At 40.4% G+C, this 23,090-nt stretch overlaps 2 protein-coding genes across 2 annotated transcripts; one reads left to right on the forward strand and one right to left on the reverse strand.

The window, feature by feature from the left end:
• The first annotated feature begins 35 nt into the window (after positions 1-35).
• Positions 36-16,275, forward strand: zdhhc17 (zDHHC palmitoyltransferase 17). The gene is made up of 17 exons (XM_058077145.2): positions 36-130; positions 4,124-4,227; positions 4,301-4,423; positions 4,494-4,571; positions 4,871-5,015; positions 5,356-5,420; positions 5,808-5,970; positions 6,046-6,171; positions 6,496-6,638; positions 7,102-7,202; positions 11,870-11,994; positions 12,411-12,473; positions 12,551-12,644; positions 13,070-13,153; positions 13,234-13,391; positions 13,479-13,573; positions 14,446-16,275. The coding sequence occupies exons 1-17, from the start codon at positions 68-70 to the stop codon at positions 14,582-14,584; spliced, it is 1,869 nt and encodes a 622-aa protein (XP_057933128.2). The 5' UTR covers positions 36-67; the 3' UTR covers positions 14,585-16,275.
• csrp2 (cysteine and glycine-rich protein 2) lies at positions 15,887-22,939 on the reverse strand. The gene is made up of 6 exons (XM_058077148.2): positions 22,642-22,939; positions 20,946-21,068; positions 19,057-19,225; positions 17,379-17,508; positions 17,090-17,183; positions 15,887-16,043 (listed from the first exon to the last, which is right to left on the reverse strand). Exons 2-6 carry the CDS (start codon positions 21,055-21,057, stop codon positions 15,967-15,969), a joined length of 582 nt encoding a protein of 193 aa, XP_057933131.1. The 5' UTR covers positions 21,058-21,068; positions 22,642-22,939; the 3' UTR covers positions 15,887-15,966.
• Between the last annotated feature and the right edge of the window lie 151 nt (positions 22,940-23,090).

Below are 23,090 nucleotides of genomic sequence, written 5' to 3' on the forward strand. Positions count from 1 at the left end.
CCTTCCCGTCGGCTCCCCTTTCGCAGCCTCCTGTTTCCCACAATGCTCAGCGAGCATCACCACCAAGATGGCCGACGTCATGGAGGAGTATGAAAAAGAAGCTGGCTGCGTCCCTATTCTCCATCCAGAGGTATGTCCAAGAAACATGTCGCGTCCACGTAGACACACGAACTCAGACGCAATATAACACGTGGGGCTTTGGCGTGGATGGGTCTCGAGTGTTGCCGTGTTTTTTTATTTTTTATTTTGGAAGAACCGATGCCCCCCTGCAGAAGCAGTGGTGGGGGATGTCAGGCAGCTAACGATGCTAAATGTGCTAACGGTAGCCACCCCCCGCTCTCCCTCCTCCTGCTGCATCGCTCGTGCAATACAGGCCCGATGTTCGTGATGTTTTAACATCGATTTGGTGATTTTTTCACTATATTTGTACAGTCAAGAAGTGGTGTATCTGAATGTCGTGTGTAGAGCAGGTCATTGGTAATCCTTCTAGACTAACGTCGTTAGCTCAGGAGCTACACTGACTGCTGTGTTAGCTCACTTAAATGACTGTCAAATGTCACTTACCGAAGATGATGAGTTGGATTTATTGTTTTACCACACGGTTCTTCCAATGTAATTACTGCAATATGCTCACACCTTGTCAAAACTCCATAATCATTATATTTTTTCATGTTTTTTTTTATCAATTTATTTACATTGGGGTGGGCGGACCCATTTAAATATCAATAGTATCGATACCAAGGGTAGTATCAGTGTGGGATCGTGATGACATCGTCATTTTTATTGTCCTTTTCACAAATCCTATTGTTGACGTTGTTTAATTCATAAATTGGTATATTGTTTACACACGATAAATCAAAGAAAAAACGATTTGAATGAGAGCTAATACTCTTCTAGACTGTTGACTGTATTTTATCAAACAAAAGTAATATGTAATATCAAAAAATAAAAGCTGTTGTCTTGTTGGCAATATAACATAGATCTGTTATTAAGTTGTTTTCATGTGATTACAATCATGATAAACAAAATTATTCAATGATCTTGAAAACATTTTAAGTAAAAAGTATGGGAATTAGTTTTGCCAATACTGTCATGGATACTTGGGTAAGGTGGATGAATACCAAAATTTGAAGAAGTGTATCACTAACTCTCTTCTTTACTATTCCCATGCATATCATTCATTGGGCAATGTTTGCATCACTGACATCTTATTATAATGTGTAACACACTGCTTATTAGTGTTATTTGAGCTTGATATGTACTCATTTTAACCAATTTGTGTCTTACCTTATGTGCTTTTATCACTCCCATATTGTCTCAATGTAATCGTAAACACTGACAGATGAGACTATCAGCCGGAATAACCAAATAACCACAGAGAACTTGCCTTATATTGATATGGATGTGCAAGCATATACTATACACATGGCTTTTGGATTTTTTTGAAGCTGTGGTGGTGGGCTGCATGGGAGGGCCGATTTCCGCTGCTGTGTCTGCTACGTCTGCTTTTTTTTTAAAGACAAATAATTTTGGACTTGTTTATTAATCGACAAACATATTTGCGAATGTTAACTCATTCACTACCAAATACATATTTAAAAAAAAAGTTTTTTTCAACCTGACCGCTTGCTCCGAAAGAAGCATTTATATGTCTTTTTAGCGCGAGAGGCACAAAGAGGCGATAATGTAACTCCACAATAGAAGAGAGCGCTTTTGGTGCAGTTTTAAGCTGAAAAAACGGCCGCAGGGTGGCAGTAGTGCAAGACCTCGGCATGCATCTTTGCCTTGGAAAAGAGTGGTCTCCAGGAATCGGAACATGAGAAGGCTTAGAGCTGTGTTGCATGAAGCAGGTTATGCATTGAGGGAAAATTGTGTGCGCGCAAACACATGCACATGAGTTAAAGGGACTGTATGCAACTTGCTCTAAATGACATGTTTTGAAACACCACCAGACGTTTAAAAGAACAGATTGTATGAAAATGTCAATTTTGTAAAATCAAAATACCAAGCCACCTTTTTTCATAGGAAGTGAGTGCTATATAATGCAGTACTTTTAAATGTTGGTGCCGTCTAGGCAGCCGCAGTACTGTACATGTGCTAATGTCAACGATTGCGTGAAGCGATGGCATCTTGCCACTGGATGGCAGTGTATTTATGTCAGTGTTTCACAACAGCTGTTTCGCCCAACAAGTGGAATTGACAAATATCTATAAATAATCCCAAAATGAAGAGAAAACTTAATGTAAATGGAAGGCAGTTTCAAGTAAGATTGGAAAGGGAATACACTTTTGTGCATCAAGCACAAATACCGGTATGTCTTTTATGTTTTCTATTATGAGGTTTGGTGTCAGTCATCAAAGCGCCAAATCTACATCGACATTTTGACAACAGACATGGAGCTGAGTATGCTAAATGTAGCCGTCAAGAAAAACAACAAGTAAGCAGACTGCAGTGGCAGCAGAATATGTTCACAAAAGCTACAGCCAAGAATGAATCAGCAGTCAAAGCCAGCTTCCTGTTTGTTTGGCAGTGTTTTAACTGTGTTTACAGGTTAGTAAGGCATACAGGTACTCCCTCTGCAAGACTTTGTGGCAAATTCGTTGTTGTAAAATGTTAAGTTGCACACATTGAAACATTATTTGTATTTTTATGGCACCCTTATTTTGTTTACACAGTTAGACAGGATGTGGCACTCTTATTTTGAATGCCGGGATGGGTGTGTTGACAATTAAGATGAGCCGAGCGAAAGAATAAACGTGTTTCCTGTTTTTATTACACTCAGAACTTGCACATCGTCAGCGGGCATCAAAATATATATTACTCACAGTTTAAAGCGGCAAAAAGAAATTGCTAAACCGCCAACAGGATGTTGCTTGTAATGTCCTGTAACTGTAAGCTTGTACTGTATGCTTTTTTTTTAGGTTTTTGGCATGTTAAGTAAGTACCCCCCCCCAGGGACTTTGCCATATGGCCAAGTGACCATCCCCTGAACCTCTTTCCTCCCCAAACTAAAATCAATACAGTTCTAAAATGGATTACATGTTTTAATGAACACTTCATTGTCATGGGGGGCGGGGGGGTAGTAGTAAAGGACACTAGAATGACAAATGGCCATCATGGCAGAAGGGAGTACAGAGAGAAAGGAAGGGTTCTGACATGGTGTAAGCACGCGAGAGTGACGTGGGGAAAGTGATTTACCATCTTTTGTCTAAGGTTTTGAAGACAAGAAATTTGACCCCTTGTTTTTATCGTCTCACTGCATATTGTAAAGATTGTTCATGACACTGTATATATGTTATAGGATATTACAATAATTTTCAATGCCACCAATAAGACAAAGCTAAGATGGGGATAGATTCTAGCCGTACTTACTTTCCAGTCTGAAGGATCCAGCAGCTGACTGAATTACTGTATGTGGCTGTTCATGTTGTCATTATTTGCACCACCAGCGATCATGCTGGCTAACCACAGACCTGCATGGAAGATTGCTGCTGTTGTGATTTCAAAGGCCGCTGTTCATTAAAAATGCCGCACTCAGTGTGGCTGAACCTGTGTGCGGATGTGCCGCGTTTGCAAGATGCTCTGTTTTTCTGGGTGATTGAGGCTAATTGCGATTTCCGTTGTGTTACCGTGGAGGCTAATTGAATGTGAAAAGTAGCACAGATGCCGCGTCGCATATGTGACACATTAGATCTTCCACCACAGGATTAGATCAGGTTGCTTTGTCAAGTTCTACCACTGCTTTCCCCTCTTGCTGCCAGGCAATAAATATTATCAAGCACATGCTATTCCATCCATAAAAACATTTATTATACACGATACAACATATTACTTCCAGTAACCCTGTGAAAGTACATTATAGTTTAGTTTTATTATGCTTGGTTTATTTATCTTACAATGTCAACAGAATGTTGCCCGTGTGGTTAATTAAGATAGAATGACTATAATGTGCATTTATTTCTTGTTCAACATTCAAGTACATGAGGAACATGTATTGCCCTGCCAACACAAAAGGAACTAGTAGTGTCTTTCAATTGTACTTTCCCTTCTCGCAAAGTATAACTAACTACATCATGTTTGGCGATAGCATCGTACAGTAACTGACCTTAGTTTCCCACTTCAGGAAATCAAACCCCAAAGTCACTACAACCACGGCTACACTGAAAATGTCACCCGCAAAAATCACGTGGACGACTACAGCACCTGGGACATCGTTAAAGCCACACAGTAAGCGGAATAACGTACACACACGTGTGTTTAATGTGGCTCTAAAGGCAACCTCTCTGGCCCTCTCCTGCAGGTACGGCATCTTTGAGCGATGTAGGGAGCTGGTGGAGGCTGGATTCGATGTCCGGCAGCCAGACAAAGAAAACGTAACACTCCTCCACTGGGCTGCCATCAACAACAGGATAGACCTGGTCAAGTAAGGGTGCTTTTTAATGGCTTAATGGCTCATGAGCCTGTCATCAAATACTTATAACACTTAATTACAGGTACTATATATCAAAAGGGGCCATAGTGGACCAGCTCGGAGGAGACCTCAACTCCACACCCTTGCACTGGGCCACCAGGTAAATACACAACCCATGACAGTTTATTTCCCCTACACTCTAAATCGATGGTCATGTGACGTCTCCTGACTCCTGAATTATTGATAGCTTTTTCTCTACCTGCAAATGACCTTTAAAGCCTCCCACTGTTTTCTACCTCTGTGTCTGCAGTAGATGCTACAGTGTGTGTCACTGCCTTTGCAACTAACTATTCTACTATTTTTTTGTACAAAGAACTCAGTGAAAATGTAGCAATTCACCCACAGAGGCTATGTGTTAAATTCAAGTTGGACACATTGTCGTGCCTCATTCTCTTTCAGACAAGGCCATCTATCCATGGTGGTTCAGCTTATGAAATATGGCGCCGACCCCTCTTTGATTGATGGCGAGGGATGCAGCTGTGTTCACCTAGCCGCCCAATTCGGCCACACCTCAATTGTTGCCTACCTTATTGCCAAGGGACAGGTAAGAGATGGTTTTACAATTTACTTTTACTATCCAAGAAAAGTGTGTATTGCTGGGATTGGATTGTTTTTCCACCATGTTCATGTTCTATTGAGGGTTTAGAAAGGCAATATTGTATAGCTGAGGTTCCTAGAGTGGGATATGGGAATACAAATTAAAAACACACTTTACCACTAAGGGGTGCCTGGCTTCAGGTCAAATATCAGAAGGGGGGTGTAAAAAGTTTAGCATTTTTCGTTTGCGATGTACCACTGTCCTCCACCAGAGGGAGACATTGTATTGAGATTTTTCCCGCGTTCATCATCACCTAATGCATTTGATTTATTTTGCTCTATGACAGGATGTTGACATGATGGATCAGAATGGCATGACTCCTCTTATGTGGGCAGCCTATAGGACACACAGGTGTGTACACTCACTCAGGCACAAGCACATACTTTTATTGGGTATGCTTTGCAGATGTTTATGATTGTTACAGTCCACTAACACAGGGAAACAAACCCTTCTGTGGTCTGTCCTTGTGGAAGTGTGTCACCATTGACTGCTGTACCATGGACCACACCTGTAGTTTTATTATGTATGTTCCTACGACAGGAATGTTAGTAGAGTTTTAGTGTATTATAAATTATATCTAAGTTCCTCACATTGTACAGAAAACACATGAATAACATATAAAATATAGTCTGAAAAAGATTATAAGAATTAAATTAAACTGTAATATAAAAAAGAGAGAACTCCTTACTTACACACATAAACAGTATGATAAATCAAAATGGCCTCCGTGTACAACAGCGTGGACCCCACCCGGCTGCTACTGACCTTCAATGTGTCTGTGAACTTGGGTGACAAATATCACAAGAATACGGCGCTACACTGGGCTGTACTGGCAGGGAACACGACTGTCATCAGCCTCCTGCTGGACGCCAACGCAAACGTCGATGCACAGAACATCAAGGTATACAATAATCCTAATAATATATTACAAAAGATTAGCATCCATGGCTTCTTTTTCATGCCTTCTGTCCTTAAGGGTGAAACGCCGCTTGACCTTGCCAAGCAAAGGAAGAATGTTTGGATGATAAATCACTTACAGGAAGCGAGACAAGCAAAAGGTTACGACAGCCCGTCCTACTTGAAGAGACTCAAGATGGACAAGGTAGAATTACTAGAACGTTGATTATAATTCTCCCCGGAGTGGGCCGTTAATTGCTATTCATTCGTCAAATTTCATGATGCCAATCTGGCAGGAAGGGGATGTCTGACCTTGTACAAGATAGAGATGCCAAATTGCAGGAAGCAAGGTTTTGTCCAACCATGTAATTGTATCCCATATTGTTTTGTGTCGTTCAAGTAAACATTTTCAATCCCAAAACGTACAATCTGACAGTCGCTTGGAACATAATGTTACAAAATAAAACAATGACAACAGCAACAATGACATGTCTTCTTTTGACTTTACCTATACTTTGTCATCCTACAGGAGTTCAGACAGAAAGTGATGCTGGGAACGCCCTTTGTGGTCATCTGGCTGGTGGGTTTCATTGCCGATTTGGACATCGACTCCTGGCTTATCAAGGGTGTCATGTACGCTGGCGTTTGGGTGGCCGTGCAGTTCCTCTCCAAGTAAGTCAAATACACACTGACACCCTCTGAAAGCTGACATGAGCATATTTCTATGAGGGTTGTCGTTTTGTGTTAATAGGCGCGTAATTCTTCCTCTGTACTATAAATGTCAGTTTGCTGCATGATTCTGGTCATAATGTTGACGTTGCATCTTTTTTTTTTCAAAGGAGTGAACCACCTTTATATCTATCTTGGATGATTTTCTGTATAAACTGGACAGAATATGAATCTAGTCCAGTGGAATACACAACTAGAAATTGCTTGCAGGGTTTGAAGTAGGAAAAACATACACTTTCAATAAAAAACAAGTATATCGTGCTCAGGTTTGACTTATTTTGGCTTTTAAGTGAGGTTTCACACACATCATGGTTCTAGTGAGTATGATTGGAATTAAAGTGTGAAAAGGGATTCTTAAATTCAGTATTATTTGCCATTAACCTCGCGTCCATTGTTTTCCTTCCAGGGCTTTCTTCGACCACTCCATGCACAGTGCTCTGCCGCTGGGAATCTACTTGGCCACCAAGTTTTGGATGTACACAACGTGGTTCTATTGGTTCTGGAATGATATCCTTTTGTGAGAACCGTAAGGTGCTGTCTACTCCAACTAGTTGATGCAGTCAAGTGACGTGAATGTTAACTCACCTGCGCCTCTAACTTGTCATAGCGACAGATGGACTCTAATGTCCACCAGATGGCCTTTTTTAAAACTCTTTAAACACCTGCTGGCCACTTGCATGTGCAGCGGACACATGCTATATCATTATTTGGGACAAATTAATGGGGATTTCTTCTTGGCATTATAGCAGTCCTTTTCTATTTGTCCTTTCAGTAAATCTGATGTACACAAAGAAGTACTCGGCTATAGTATACTAGAGTATAATATGAGTTGCCGGCTAGTTCAATGTATTAGACTTAAAAAGAACCCTAAACATTAAAATGAGGATGGATGGCAGAGCATCGTGTCCAATAAATGTGTGTGCAAATGAGCTTGTTAGCCAGTTTTTCTGTGTTGGGGATTTATGGACACAGACTTGGGAGTGTAACAGCTGCTGGGTGAAATCCAACAGAGAGAATCTGGCTGCTCGTGCATTTTTATTTCATGGAAGAATTGCCTTTCTGTTTGGAAGCTGCTAATTGAAGGAGGAGACTGGAGGGTGGGTTGTGGAAGCCATTAAATCATATGCCTCATTGCTGCACTAATAGGGAAGGAGGGTAAATACGTCTATGACCCGAGCTTAATGACTTCTTTTGTTTTTTAATTGAAACTCCATGCGTTTAATGTTCTGCCTCATATGTTGAAGTGATGAGGTTATGTGGATGACTTGACATTTGATTGATAGCCATCTATATGTCTGTCTGTCATAGTTGCTCTCCAAGCCAAGCATTGTACATCTGCTTTTTCACCCTCTTCCTTTGTTAAGGTTTTTTTCATACATGGCTCATGTCCATCCCATTTGACTGCTGGCATGTTAGCTCTCGTTGCTTGTGGTGTTCAAAGCTACCCCCCCCCCCCCAGCTATCAGCTTTGTCATTATGTCTCCCTCTAGTAGATCTTCTCCTAACAATTGAAGGACATGCTATTTCATGTTGTTGACCTGGAGGTGCTTTAGCTCTTCTTTCACACTGCTCCACGTTTTAACTTCTACTTCTAAACATGCGGGACTTTTCTGACCCTGAAGTAGAAAATGGGCACTGGATCACTGGAGTTTGGCAGCATGTCAAAGATTGTACAAATAAAAGATTTCTAGAGTTTGCATACAGAAACATTGAAGGGTACAGCGGCCATGTTACTATTCTTCATTTTAGTGTAATGAAAACCCTAAATCCAAAGTAATTATAACAGTATTCGTAATAACTTGTAATTATAATTTCCATAAGTAGCGCCTTGTCCAATGTCTTGTCATTGTGATTGCAGTTTTAGCAAATGAAGAACAACTTGCTTTATGCAAGCTGAAACAGGTGATAGTGAGAGTCTGGGAAATTGAGAAGAAACCAAAGGAGTGCTCTATGTGGGGGTGTGTTTGTATACGCTACGTTCTTCTGATCAAAGTGCCACATTGATGAATCAATCCTTGACATAGCACCATTTCCTCTGCATTAATCCTTTCAAATAAGCCTCACATATTACCATTTAAAAATACATATTGCCGATAGCAACTGCCTGTGGTGACTTTGAACCCCCGTTTCACCCCTCATTGGGCCATTTCAGAAAGAGATGATCTGAACACTCTCATCTTTATGGCTAATAATTGTGAGGATGGTCTATTAGTGCTCTCAAAATGATCTTTGAAAGTGTTATGGCCACAAGTAGCTCTCACTCTTTGTCCCTGTTAGTCCCACCCCAGAACAAGATAAGCGGTAAAGATGATGGACGCGTATATGGATATCCCAGAGTCTGCCTTCAAATCACACGTGTAGCATGCAGTGGGAAGTCGCTTAATCTGTTTAGCATGTGTGGAAAAAAGGGGATGATTCACTTTTCCCTGAGACAGCCGGTATCATCAGTCTTGGCCGTACAGCACCGTGAGGGCAAAAAGAAGTTAAGCAGTAATATCAATAATGTTGCTTGTTAGCAGGCAGTAGCTGTGATTCTTGGTTAAAGTCCTTTCCATGTTTCATTTAAGCAGAACCAATGTTGTAGTAGGGTAAGGAGCTCACTGTTAAGGTATGGTCAGTGTGACATGCAGGACTTGCACACCAACAGCTGAGAAGTGATCAGCATTTTGAAGTGCTTCATGACTCATGATACTTCCAGCAACTACTGCCATCTTGTGCATTTTATTAAGAACAACATCGGGAGTTTGCCTATAGCTACTGCTGCTGCTGATGCAGCATTAATTGGAGCATTTATTCAAGAACAAAATACAAAAAAGCTACCAAACATCATTTTTTTTAAATTTATTTGTTTATTTTATTTGATAGCGAGAGATACACAACATCATAGACAAACTGAAAAAACAGCGGTCCCATGCATGTGTGAGCTAATGTGCAGTACCAAGATAGGCTTTTAAAAAATATGTAGTCTATGTGTTATGTATGTATTGATGAAGTATTGCCAGCATGTATTCAAATGTCTTTATATTACTTTTAATTCCGGCCCAACACTGCTTGGTGCCAAGTCTTCCTGCCAATATTTTACCAAAAGGCTTTTTCAACTCTGATGCAGCTGTTGCAGGAGGTCTGTGTCATACAGGCTCTTGGTGCTTGTTGGCAGGCTTCTCTTAGGACTGAGCTGACTCATGCACACCTGCATAACCGACTGGGCTACTAATCAGGAACATTCCTAGACTAACAGGACCACAACTCTGTGTTGTAAATGGTTGGAGTTCTTGGCACGAGCTTCAATCTGCTAATTATTGTTCTATATACTTCTAGAAAATAGTTTCAAATCTTTGCCATATACGGTCATCCCTCGCCACCTTGTGGTTAGAATTTTGCGGCTTCACTGTATCAGGGTTTTAAAAATAAATATTTGAATTAATAAATCATGGTGTTTTTAAAGGGTTAGGGTTAAAAAGAATGTGTATTTAAGCAAACTAAAATACAAATTTAAGGCATCAAGAAGACACATTATATTCTACACCGGTCACTGGCTGCCAGTGGGTCACTATCTCACAACAGGCACAATATAATACAAATAATCATTCATTCATTCTCGAACGCTTTTTCCTCATGAGGGTCGCGGGGGTGCTGGAGCCTATCCCAGCTGTCTTCGGGCGAGAGGCGGGGTACACCCTGAACTGGTCGCCAGCCAATCACAGGGCACATATAGACAAACAACCATTCACACTCACATGCATACAATTTAGAGTCGCCAATTAACCTAGCATGTTTTTTGGAATGTGGGAGGAAACCGGAGTACCCGGAGAAAACCCACGCATGCACGGGGAGAACATGCAAACTCCCTCCTCCGCTGAGGATGGAATTGAACCCTGGTCTCCTAGCTGTGAGGTCTGCTCGCTAACCACTAGACCGCCTTGCCGCCCTAATCATCATCATAATAAGGTTAACACTACAATAAGATACACAATTACAGTAGTTAATGAGGAACAAACCTACCTAACCCTAATCACTACTCATTAGTTTAACTACTCTACTCATTAGTGCTTCATTAGTTCCTCAGTAGCTACTCTAAACAGGCTCTAGTTCCCCAGTAACTACTCTACTCGTGTTCTTCAGTAGTTCTGCAGTAACTACTCTAAATCCGTCTTAGTTCCTCAGTAACTACTTGCGAGTTATTCAATAGTTTCCCAGTAACCACTCTAAACGTGTCTTAGTTCCTCAGTAACTACTCTACTCATTAGTTCCTCATTAGTTCATTAGTTCCTCAATAACGTTATAAAGTTATGTGGCGTAGTCATTAGTTTCTCATTAGTTTTTCGTTAGTTCCTCAGTAACTACTGTCTATATAATCACCTTAATTCCTCAGTAAATACTCAGTAGTAGAACAGTAGTTCATTAGGTTCTTAGTAACTACTCTAAACACGTGCCTTCGTTCCTCAGCAACTACACATTAGTTCCTCACCAGTTCTCAATTGTCTAATTGTTAATAAGTAACTACTGTAAATGTATTTGCCTTAGTTCATTACTTCCTCAGTAACTACTCATTTCCTCATTAGTTCCTCAGTAACTACTTTAAATTGATGTACCTTAGTTCCTCAGTAACTACCTATTCATTCCTCATTAGTTCCTCAGTAATTGCCCAAAATGTGTGTGGCTTAGTGATTAGTTCTTCAGTACTGTATTTTTGTGTACCGTCTTGTGAAATGCGACCCATAATAATAACTGTTGCGGCCATAATCCAATTAAAACTCAACTCTGAACCCCCATCATCATACGTCTGGAACACATTTAATGCAAGTTACATGAGCATGGGTTTTATTTATGTCCTAAATACGTCATTTTCCCTGATTATACCTACTATATTGTGTAATAGGAGTGTAAAGGTAACCATAGGGGTGTTATTTTATGTCTAGAGGGCTCTAATAATGATAAAGCACGTATTTAGAAGGTTGTAAATGGGTCTGGAACCAATTGACAAGGGATTACTGTATGCAGCTTTTTGTGAATTGCTTTGAAACAAAATAAATGAGGTCAGTTTGCTGAGTTGCTATTGAGAAACCAATTCTATGCACTGCAAAAGCCAGGTACAGAGTTTTAGGGCAAGCATGATTATTGGCTGAAGAAGAATTCCACAGATAATCTCTCTCTTCCTTAACCTCACTGTGCACATCTTCCCTTTGCCACGGTGCATATGCCCTTCCTCATAAACACTCTGGCTCTGTTCTACAACTTCGGCAAATCATGGAAATCTGATCCAGGGATCATCAAAGCCTCGGAGGAGCAGAAGAAAAAGGTAAGTGTTTCCTTCCTTCCAAGATGGTGTTCTGATATCACAATGAAAGTTTGTGCTACTGTAAAATTCCACTTTGGCGCAGTTTGAATGCAGCAGGGAGGCACCTTAGCAGCCGACTCTCTGGCTTGCTGTCCGTGTCTTTTCCCTCATTATTCAGCTATAAAGCGCACCGACAGGGGCCCGGCTCCCCCATCCTGTGATTGATGATGGAGCTAAATTTGTCTTGCATTGTTAAGCTTCAAAGCTATACAGGAACCCCTTCCATCTGTTGTTCTCCCGTAAACTAATAAAAACCCACAAAGGTAACGTTTATGTCTTTGTCCAAGATTTGTCAGCTGCTGGGTGTATCTTAGTAGTTTTTCTCCTGCCAATTAGGCTCTAGTAACAGGAATGTTTTGTTTAATCCCTGCCTGCAGACTATTGTGGAGCTAGCAGAGACAGGCAGCTTGGATCTAAGCATCTTCTGCAGCACCTGCTTGGTAAGCCGCCATGGCTGCACTCCATACTGTATTTAATAGGACAACTATAACATTCCTCCTATGTGTCAATCCCACAGATACGGAAGCCAATCAGGTCCAAACATTGCGCCGTGTGCAACCGTTGCATCGCCAAGTTCGACCACCACTGCCCCTGGGTGGGGAACTGCGTGGGTACGTCAACCACACCAGTTTATCGTCTGCGTTTAACTACTGGATCTGTGGCGGCCTGGCTAGCTTAAGTGGGTATATCTTAGTCAGAAAACATGAGTGGTAAGGATGACAGGTAATGAATGACCCTGGGAGACAACCATCACAGTGTAGCCTTAAATTTGAAGGACTAAAGTGGAATTAAAGGGAAAACGGGGTGGAACTTGGGGTGTACCGGGGGTTTGCAGAACCAGATGGTCCGGATTAAGCTTTTTGAGTCAGAAACATAAGATGATCACTGGTGAAGAAGCACATTTAATGATTTTTTGGAACTTATCACTGAAGTCAAGCCAGCCTCCATGGTGCTGCCTTTTTATACTTAGCATTACGGTAAAACCACACACTTGTACCCTACTCCAGATCTTTTTAACTCACTCTTTCTTACACAGGAAGTGGGAACCATCGCTACTTCATGGGTTACCTGTTCTTCCTGCTGTGCATGATCTGCTGGATGATATACGGCTGCATCTCCTGTGAGTGCTTGCATTTGTTTTGCCTAGTCCCCTATCATTTCACATTTCATCATCTTTTTTTTTTTTATTTGAACTCCCAGATTGGAGAATCCACTGCGCCACCACGTACGCCAAGGATGGCTTCTGGCTCTACCTGGCCCAGATCGCCTCATGCTCCCCGTGGATGTTCTGGATGTTCCTCAACAGCATCTTCCACTTTATGTGGGTGGCCGTGCTCATTATGTGCCAGCTTTATCAGGTCTGGCTGCCTCGCTTTTTATTTTTTTGCACACATGTCCGCAATTGCTCACTTTCATTTCGTCTGACGTCACCTTTGTCCCACCAGATTGCCGCTTTAGGAATCACCACCAATGAGAGGATGAACGCTCGGCGGTACAAGCACTTTAAAGTCACAGCCACATCCATCGAAAGCCCCTTCAAGTAAGAATGAATGCATAATACACTTTTCTCCATACATTAAGCTCATGTAGCTGAGGACGTGTGTTATTTCCCACCTTGTAATTCACATCATTGTGCTTTTAGGAGTAACTGTCATGTAGAACTACAGGAACCCCAGACAACCACTTTGTTAACCTCACAAAACATTAGTACTTAGAAGAGGAAAATGGCATATTGTGGCACACACGATTCCATGAGGACTAGGCAGCTCTGTATTTGACAGGAGCCAATCATGAGCTGTGGGAAAAAAAGCTCATGAGTTTGCCAACTCATTGGAAAGTGAAACTCATCACACAGCAACTTAACACTCACAAGGTATACCTAGGAAATATACAAACATGTACCAATACAAGTTGTGTTATTTAGTTTGAGCAAAGCATTTAATTGGAGGACAAGCAGCATAAAAATGTATGGATGGATATCACTGCAAAGCTGGCATTGTGGGAAAATGTTAAAATGTTGTTGTTTTTATTCATTTTAAACTTGTATTGGTACTTCTGTTGTATATTTCTGAGGTACTCAAGCTTTAAGTTGCTGTATGATGAGTGATATTAGCTATGCCGCTGTGTTAGCCACAGGGTTCAAAGTTTAAGCAAAGAATTGTGGAATTTGTTGTGGGAATAATATCAGTAAAATCGTGAGAGTATGAGAAAAAAGTCATATTATGAAAAAACTTACATAACTTATCTACTTGATAGGCTAAAGAAAAAGTCGTTGGAGGGGGAAAAGGTGTCATTTCATTTTACGAGAATTAAATCTTATTGATACTCGAAGGTCAACCTTTGTTGTTGTTTTTTATCATCTACATAGTCATTGATAAAATATTATTTTATTCCCCACTCCCCAATTTCCAGCCACGGCTGCATCCGAAACCTCATCGATTTCTTTGAGATCCGCTGCTGCGGTTTGATCCGTCCCATGGCGGTGGACTGGACCACGCAGTATACAATAGACTACGACCAGACGTCGGGCTCGGGATACCAGTTGGTGTAAAAGACGACTCGAAGGAGGAAAAAAAAGTGGAGTGGGGGGGGCGGGGTAAGGAAGTCATAAAGTCACCTCCTTCCAGGACAGCTTTGGCACCATCTCCTCCCTGACAACCATCAGCCAGGATCAGCATGCGGTTACCTCCTCATCACCACCAACATGACAACGGACGGCGTGTCGCTGCTGGCCACAACAGGAAAGCCCCCTTGCAAAATAAAAGCATCTTTGGTACTATTAGAGACATGATGCTGCCCCCTTTCCCTTTTTTATTTTTATCATGCGGCAACTATGATTTTTTTTTTACAAATAAGGGAATGTCTTTATTTTGCACTGCCATGACGGGGAGGGGGTGGTCAAGCTTGGTGGCAGTCCCTCACATTTGGACTTGCAACCGTCGTCGTTTTTTTTAAAGGGTGCAAATGCAGCAGACAGACTTTATGGGGACTCGTCTGGTGGCACAGAAATATTTATTTGATATTTATGGCTCATCATCCTTTTAGTGGGGGTAGGGTTTTTTTTATAAGAAGACATATTAAAATAGTAGTGTATTTATGATTACTGTATTATTAACGATACGAAGAGTTCACAAAAGGTTAATTCCATGTGTTTTTGTCTGCCTACATCATTGCACTGATTTGTTTTGACTGTTTTTGGCTGTTTGCATTGTTTACAGAAAGAAAGCCTATCACACACTCCCAGTGCAGTGTAAAGAATGTGCATCTGTACATAATATGGAACTGTTTTTTTTTTTGTCAGTCAGTGTTGGTATCCTTTTTTTGGACTAAAAGTAGCTTTTAGTGATGTCCAACACTGGTGTCTATAGGCAACTTCCCACCACTGCATGTATGATGCTCAACCCAATGTATAGACTCAATGTTATTAAGTATTTGCAAGTCCTTTTTTGCATCATATCTCAAATCCAGTGTCAGTGCAAGTGTGTAATATATTCCATGCTTGTGGACTCTTTATTTTAAATGTCATATATACAGTATATCTATATATATATAGGTATATATATACTGTATAAAGCTGGGTTTGTTATACCACTGGATGTACAAATTGTAAAGCAAAGACCTTTTTTTGTTTTTTTTTTAAGCAGAAATGTGAACATACAATAGGTTTTCAATTGCCTCATCATCAAATCATGCAGCTTTCGAGGTCCAAACATTTAATTCCCTCACAATGTTCTTCCAGCATCATCTCCAGTGCCTCCTCACACCATCACTTTAACTCCGCTTCAGATGTAAAACATAACGGGCATGGTTCAGTTTTAATGGCTTTCATAATAAAATACAGTCAAACGTCAGCTTTTGTTGTTGTTGAGAGGATGCAACGTTTTATTTGTGCAGTTAGAAGTATTGAAGGGGGGAAAAAGTGAGAGTGTGACGTCACTGGGCGTGAACCAGGGCACCTGCTCCTTGGCCATACCCGAATCCTTTAGGTCCAAAGTTCTTGGCGTAGCAAGCTGTGGAGAAAATTAGGAAATATATCTTTAATACATAATGGTCACTACATTTGGTACACATTCACCCTCTAAGCGTAATTATGCAGAATATGTATCAATTACTTACAGAGATGTGAGGCAGGGCTGGACTATTATTAACATGCAAATGATCAGACAAACGTTGCATGTGACTTTAATTGAAGCTGATGAACTGTATGGACATTTTGTATTAATAAAATGACAGGAATGAAAAAGCAAGTCGTATCCTGGAAATCCAGTCCAATTGGACATACTGCAGATTCATGGAACTAAGTTAGCATTAGGGGCTAAAAATGTCACAGGAGCCATCTGTCATCAACACTTCTCTTATTTTTAAATTATCATTTTTTAATACAGTATATATGTGTAATTATTACTATCAAATTTCTATTACTAAATACTTTTTGTTCAAATTTCTATTGTCATTTTTTATAGTGAATTATTATTTATTAATAAATATTAATGTATATTATTTTTGTCTACTATAGAATTTATTTGGTAATGTATGAATGTATTTGGTAAATTATAAAATCACATTGTTTGAAAAACGCCTTAAAATCTTTTAAAAGAACATAAATAGAAAATATTTTTCAATAGATATAAAATAGATATAAATGAATGCAATAATATACTGATACTGAATGTAAATACTGTGCCATTTTATTGTTATTGTATTGTTATTTTTCAGTATTTTTAAGTATTTATATACATTTTAAATTAAGCAGGATTTTTTATTGTCAGTTATTTCAAAATTATTTTTTAAAATCTAAAATTAAAATACTAATAAGCCTGTAGATAAAATATTATATATTTTTTTAAATAATGAAGTACTGTGGCATTTTTTTACTATCCGTGTGGTATTTATTTCATTCACATTTATTCATTTAAATATTAATATAATGTTTCTGTTATACAACAGCAACACAAGAGTCACATGTGACGCCTCGTGACGTCAGAATCACCCCCCCAAAAATACTCTATAAAGTACTGGCGACACAATAAAAATGAAAATAAAATCTAGACATGACCTTTGCAGTAGATTTCTCCTTCTTTCTCCGTCTGGTTGGTGGACTCCAAGCTCTTGCCGCATTTTGCACAGCGGAAGCAGTTCTTATGCCACGGCTGAAAGACATGTTGGAAGGCTTTTCATTACACGGTAAATTAGAGGCTATAAAAGCTTGGGCCGATGACATCAACATGTGACCCTTTTGTCTGCTGTTAATCTGCATAGCAACAGCCATGATGTCGGAATTGAGCACTGATCAAATTGAGCGTGTTAGTGATAGTATTAGCGATATTACCAAGAGGAAACCTCACCTTGCCCGCCCCCATGATCTTCTCAGCCGCATACACGGAGTCGCCACAGCGGGCACATTTCTCAGAACCGGCAAACTTCTGGGCGAATTTGGAAGGGTTGTGGTTGGTGGTGGGCTTGTGACACGGCGTCCTGTCGGGAGAGACGCAGCAAAAGAGTACAGCGAATGATTCCGGGTTATATTGTCGCCATAAGACTGCCGTAGGTGCGTTAGGTGGGAAAGTGAGCGGGGCACCCCGAGGCCCTGCAGCCGTGCTCAACGGAGGGTGACTGTGAGTCCTCCACTGGGTCCTCAATGAAGCCCATTGTGGTGCAGGACAGTCCAGGATTGTGTGCAGCCCTGGTGTTATGTAAGAAAACACTTTCATAACAAGGAGTCGGATAAACATGCTGGATAGGTTGGTGTTTGCCGTTTTTCATGATAACGTTCTTCATGTTTCACAATTGCTTTAGCTGTGTAAACAATTTCACTTTTTAGTGCCAAGAATTTAATTTGTAATGAATTCTTAAAAAATTCCAAAGCTGATGGATGGTAAATAACTGAAAAACTTACTATAGTGGTGTTTTCCGCCCCGGTTAGCACATACTTTGGTTAACATCCAAAATGTATGAAATAATTTTGCCTTGGTTTGCGTTCATCAGCCTGGTTAACGTTCAATATGGCACGTGAAACAAACTGCGCTTGGTTTGTTTACACAGACATCTTAAACTAAGTTTTGCGCTATTTATTGTAGTTCAAACTTAACTAGTAAGGCATTCTAGTAAGGCAAACAATGGACCCTCAGTGTTGACCACTACTGCCCGTGCATTTTTTCATTAAATAAGTTGCTATGAATCCAAAGAAGTGGAAGAGTGGACATTTCCCAACCTGAAGGTTGCTGGTTCGATCCTGTGTCCTCCTAAGATCATGTGGGAGTGTCTTGAGCAAGTTAATGAACCACCAGGCGCTCCTGATGCTGCATTATCAGTAGGTAAATGTGAAGAGGCGTTATACACACCATTTAAAAAAAGGGTTTGCCTTGCGAGCATAAGCTCCTCTCACTCTCTCTTTGGAAAACTACATAAAAATGATATTAAATATTCAGTTCTCTTATTTTTGCAGCATATAAAACTACAATAATTTTCTTTGACTTTCTAATGTTTCTAAGTTTTCATAACTTTCTAATGTGTTTTGTGTTAAAATTTTGTCTGGTATAAATTGGTTTTACATTATTTTCTATGACAATACATGCCTCGGTTAAAGTCTGTTTTGGTTTGAGTCGGACCTTCTGGAACGGATTAATGATGCTAACCAAGGCACCACAGTGTGATAAACGTACTGTTGAAATGTCACAATATTACTTGAAAATCATGTATGACAACAATATGAGTACAAATAAATATTTTTTTCTGAAATATTTTTAACATTTTATTATTATTATTATTATTTGAATTTGTAATAATACATTTCAATGTAAATGTTTTAATACATTTATTATAATTTACCAAAAACTCTTAAAAGATTTTCCAGGAATGAAGCTATTCCTTCCAAGAAATGGAAGAATAAACGTTTTTTTTTTCCAAGAATGAAACCAAATTGCGTGATAATGAAATTGTCTCATAATTACAAAGTCATATTTTTTTCCGTATATTTTTGTGTTGAGACTGTGTTCTATTAACACGAACAAGGGTTCAGCTTACTGTTCAGGTTTGATCCCCAGCCGTTCTCCTCGATCCATGTTAAGTGTTCCAGCGCCCTGACCGTAGCCGTAACCTTTCGGGCCGTACTTCTTTCCATAGCATGACTTGCAGTAGATCTCTTGGTCGTGAATTGCCACGGTGGTGCTGTCCAGACCTTTCCTGCACACCACTGCAGACACACAGACACACACACACACACACACGTGGACGTTATTTGTGTCAGAAACAGAAGTTGTTTATTTTTTAGCTCTTTAGCTTTTATTTTGGTAGATCCACTTCCTGTTATTGACCTTGTTCTGATTAGCTACCGCTCTCAGGTGTTCCTCGTTAGCAATCAGCAGGCTTCTTAAGCACAGCTGTGCTACTGGGACCACACCATTAGTTAGTATGGGATTATTGGAAGCGACAGTGAGGTGACGCCTGTCTGTACTTCTTTGCTTTACTTGTGTGTTTTTACATTTTGATGCGTGAGCCGTGACGCTCTTGACCACATGGGCTGCCATGTCTTTGCATCCTGGGGCGGCGCTACAACAAATAAACGAGCTTAAGTAAGTGATTTACTATTTGTATACTTTTCTTAGTAACAGTTCTTCACATCTTGTACTTGATAATCAGGAATGATAACATGACATATGTGAGGTGATGTTATTTGCATTGCACACTCATCATTACAATACCACATATGAATGTCTTAATTGTAAGATAATCTGATTAATTTTACAGATTAACACTTGTATAACAACCAAGAATGTTTAAAAAGTGAGGGTGTACTCTGGTTGGATTTCTCTGCTGTTTTACTGCAATTTCTGTGGACGATTTCCAGTCTTATTCAGTGCTGTTGTGATTATTTTGATGTAAAACAACCATTTAGTTGCATTGTTGTGGGATAGTTGTTTGATAAACTTTGATAAGTTTACATGGCTAAGTTTGTCCAAGTGAAAGTTAAGCTTGAGAACTGATACTAAGCTGATTACTCTGATCTTTTTTTTGCTATGTAACATGTTTATATCACCCAAGAACACAATATTCTATGTGTCTGAGAAACTCCTCCAAAACGAGCGCTACTGGAAGGGATGTCTTTTGGAAAATGTCTGGTAGTGAATGCGTTAATAAACATTTTGCATAATAACTTGTGTTCAGGCTGCACAGCGGGGGAGTGGTTAGCACAAAGGCCTCACAGCTAGGAGACCCAAGTTCGATTCCACCCTCGGCCATCTGTGTGGCGTTCTCCCCGTGCATGCGTGGGTTTTCTCCGGGTACTCCGGTTTCCTCCCACATTCCAAAAACATGCTAGGTTAATTGGCCACTCCAAATTGTCCATAGGTATGAATGTGACTGTGAATGGTTGTTTGTCTATATGTGCCCTGTGATTGGCTGGCGACTAGTCCAGGGTGTACCCCGCCTCTCGGCTGAAGACAGCTGGGATAGGCTCCAGCACCCCCGCGACCTTGTGAGGATAAGCGGTAGAAAATGAATGAATGAATGAATGAATGAACTTGTGTTCACCTTTGATCTCACTCCTGTGAACTGGAAAAGCTGGAGCAACGCCAGTATGTCAAAAAGGCAAAGATCCAAGGACAAAGTCGAAATACTCATGTCCACTTAGTGACAAGTCTGTCTTTGTAAGAAATCCTCTTCGGCGATGACGTCTTGAACTTCGCAGACTGGTACAGGCTTTATGCGAGTGTCTGTGTGAGATCTGCATGTTTGCTGACATTTCACAAAGTGCTGAGAAGCCCTGGTACGAGTCGGCGCTCTCCCCTCGCCGTGATCTCACTGGGCGAGCAGTGTGGGGGAAACACACAAACGATGCACAAACATACCGGCTGGCCTCAGAGCTCCTTTGTTTTGGCCTCATGCGGCGAGATCATTACCTCATGGGTACTTACTGCAGAGAAAACAGCATTTGTGGAAACTCTTGCCGTCACACTGCACCTCCTCGGCGTGGTACACAGTCCCGCGGCACGCCGTGCACTTGTTTCCTCCGCCCCAGTTTGGCATTGTGGGTATTCCTAAGAAAAAGTGCTGGTTACGACAACATTTTGATCATGATTCCTCTACTTATCATAGTTTTTTTTTTTTAGTATTCTTCAGCTGTACACACCCCCAGTGAATAACCAGTTAATCATCGATTAATTGTTGCAGCCCTACTACTTTTTGGCATAATTATGCTCAGTTTTGAGGTGGAATATTAGGAAAGTAGTTGGGTCAGGTGATTTTTTTCCCATTTTTTTTGTGAAGCTGTAAACATGCCACGGGCATGAATATATACTTTTTACAATACTTTTCACTACAAATTTCTGTGTATTTTGGTACAAACTAAGTACGACAGCAGTTGACAAAATCAACTTTAATGACTTGGAACATGCAACATAATTTGAGCTTGCACACATTAGCGACCCCAGCCTTTTGTAGACCATGCACCCTGGCCAATTGAATAGAGGTGGTAATGGATCGTGTCTTCAAGCCGTTGAGGCGGCACTGCTCGGCTGCAACCAGCAGAGGCACTGTTGAGTTATACTCATCCAAGTTTCATGACATCGGTTCATTGTTTTGACAATGTAAGAAATGTTTATGCATTTTTAGCTTCATTAGGAAGACTGAAGGTTAAGAACTGAACCAGCTGCTATGTCTGCAAAAGATATAACTATGATGTCTTGCCTAACTCTATAGGGTCTATAACTGCTCACTTATGGTGTTATTTAAACCAACGCTTTCTCCACTTGACTGGTTGGAAACGAAAACCAAATCCCAACAACCTGGGGCTACAGGACAGGGCAGACTAATACCCTGAGGAATGTCTTGGGGCTTTCGTGGTCTGGCCACCCGCCACCATTTATGGGGCGCAACCACAAGGCGTAAAAAAAAAGAAAGTGTTGCATCACAGTTCAGATGGCTTCTTGATGTCTTCACATGTTCGTCCGTAATTGCAGACTATTGATGATAAATGGTGTCCATGCATCACATCTGGACCACAATGACAGGATAATAAAACTTAAAGGCTGACGTGTGATGAGAATGACTATTTACTCATTTGCTGCCAGGAATGTGTCGTAAAAGTTGATGTTTGTGATAAAACACAGTAGAAAAAAGAAAACGCACCACTGCCCATACATTAGTATGTGCATTGTGAGAAACCTGCATTCAATGCAGCCAAACACTTTTTTTAAAGGGTAAAGTTATACATAGCAGATGTTTTACACATGTAAAGTTGACAGATTTGATACAATGCAGTATTAACTAATTATTATTAACTAATAATTATGAGTTTTGTAGCCGTATCACTAGCCAAATATATTAATTACTTCGGCATTTGTGCATGTAAGCTAATTGTAAGGCAGTTGACGAAAGACGACCTAAACTGATCTTTTTGTCAACGAAACATCAATTGGAATTATATTAACAGATTTATGGCAGTAGTGAAAAGACACTTTAACGCAGGTTTATAAACGTTAACCAGGTTGCTATTTCATTGACAAAGTTCAGCCACGTACCTGAGACGAAGCGAACGTTCGAGAATGAAATGTAGAAATACACTAAGGCGACATTCAACGTCAACACGTTATGTTCCTGTCATGAAATTACCTTTTTTATAGATGTTTCTAAAAAGCGGTCAGGTCCAGATGTTAGAAAATGGCAAAGTTCCAAGAGATTGCGTTGCGTCGACTGTGCCTCGCTGCAATGACGCTGTGACGCCACGGAGTGCTCATTTTCACCGACGTCGAGCTGGGTGGGGCGTCAGAGCCATGAAGGCAACACTGCTTCGTTGATTTGCTGGGAGATATTTATTAAGCTTGCAGTCAACTATGAGAGAAAAAGTTGGAATTTCCCTTTTTAATCCGATGTTCGAATTATGTGTAGGATAATGTAAATGTAAGCATTTTGAAAATAATGGCCGGTAATAGCAGTTTGGCATTTTGAAACGTGTTAGCTCTTTTTGTTAGCCAAACCATGAGCTTTACTGACCCCTGTTGGACAGGAGGTACCACCACTTAAATGGTTTCTCAAACTGTGGTAATGTACATGGGCTCTCT

This window comes from Doryrhamphus excisus, linkage group LG2, assembly GCF_037039965.1.
Source record: "Doryrhamphus excisus strain RoL-2023G ecotype Guam linkage group LG2, RoL_Dexc_Guam_v1.1, whole genome shotgun sequence".
NCBI lineage: Eukaryota > Metazoa > Chordata > Actinopteri > Syngnathiformes > Syngnathidae > Doryrhamphus > Doryrhamphus excisus.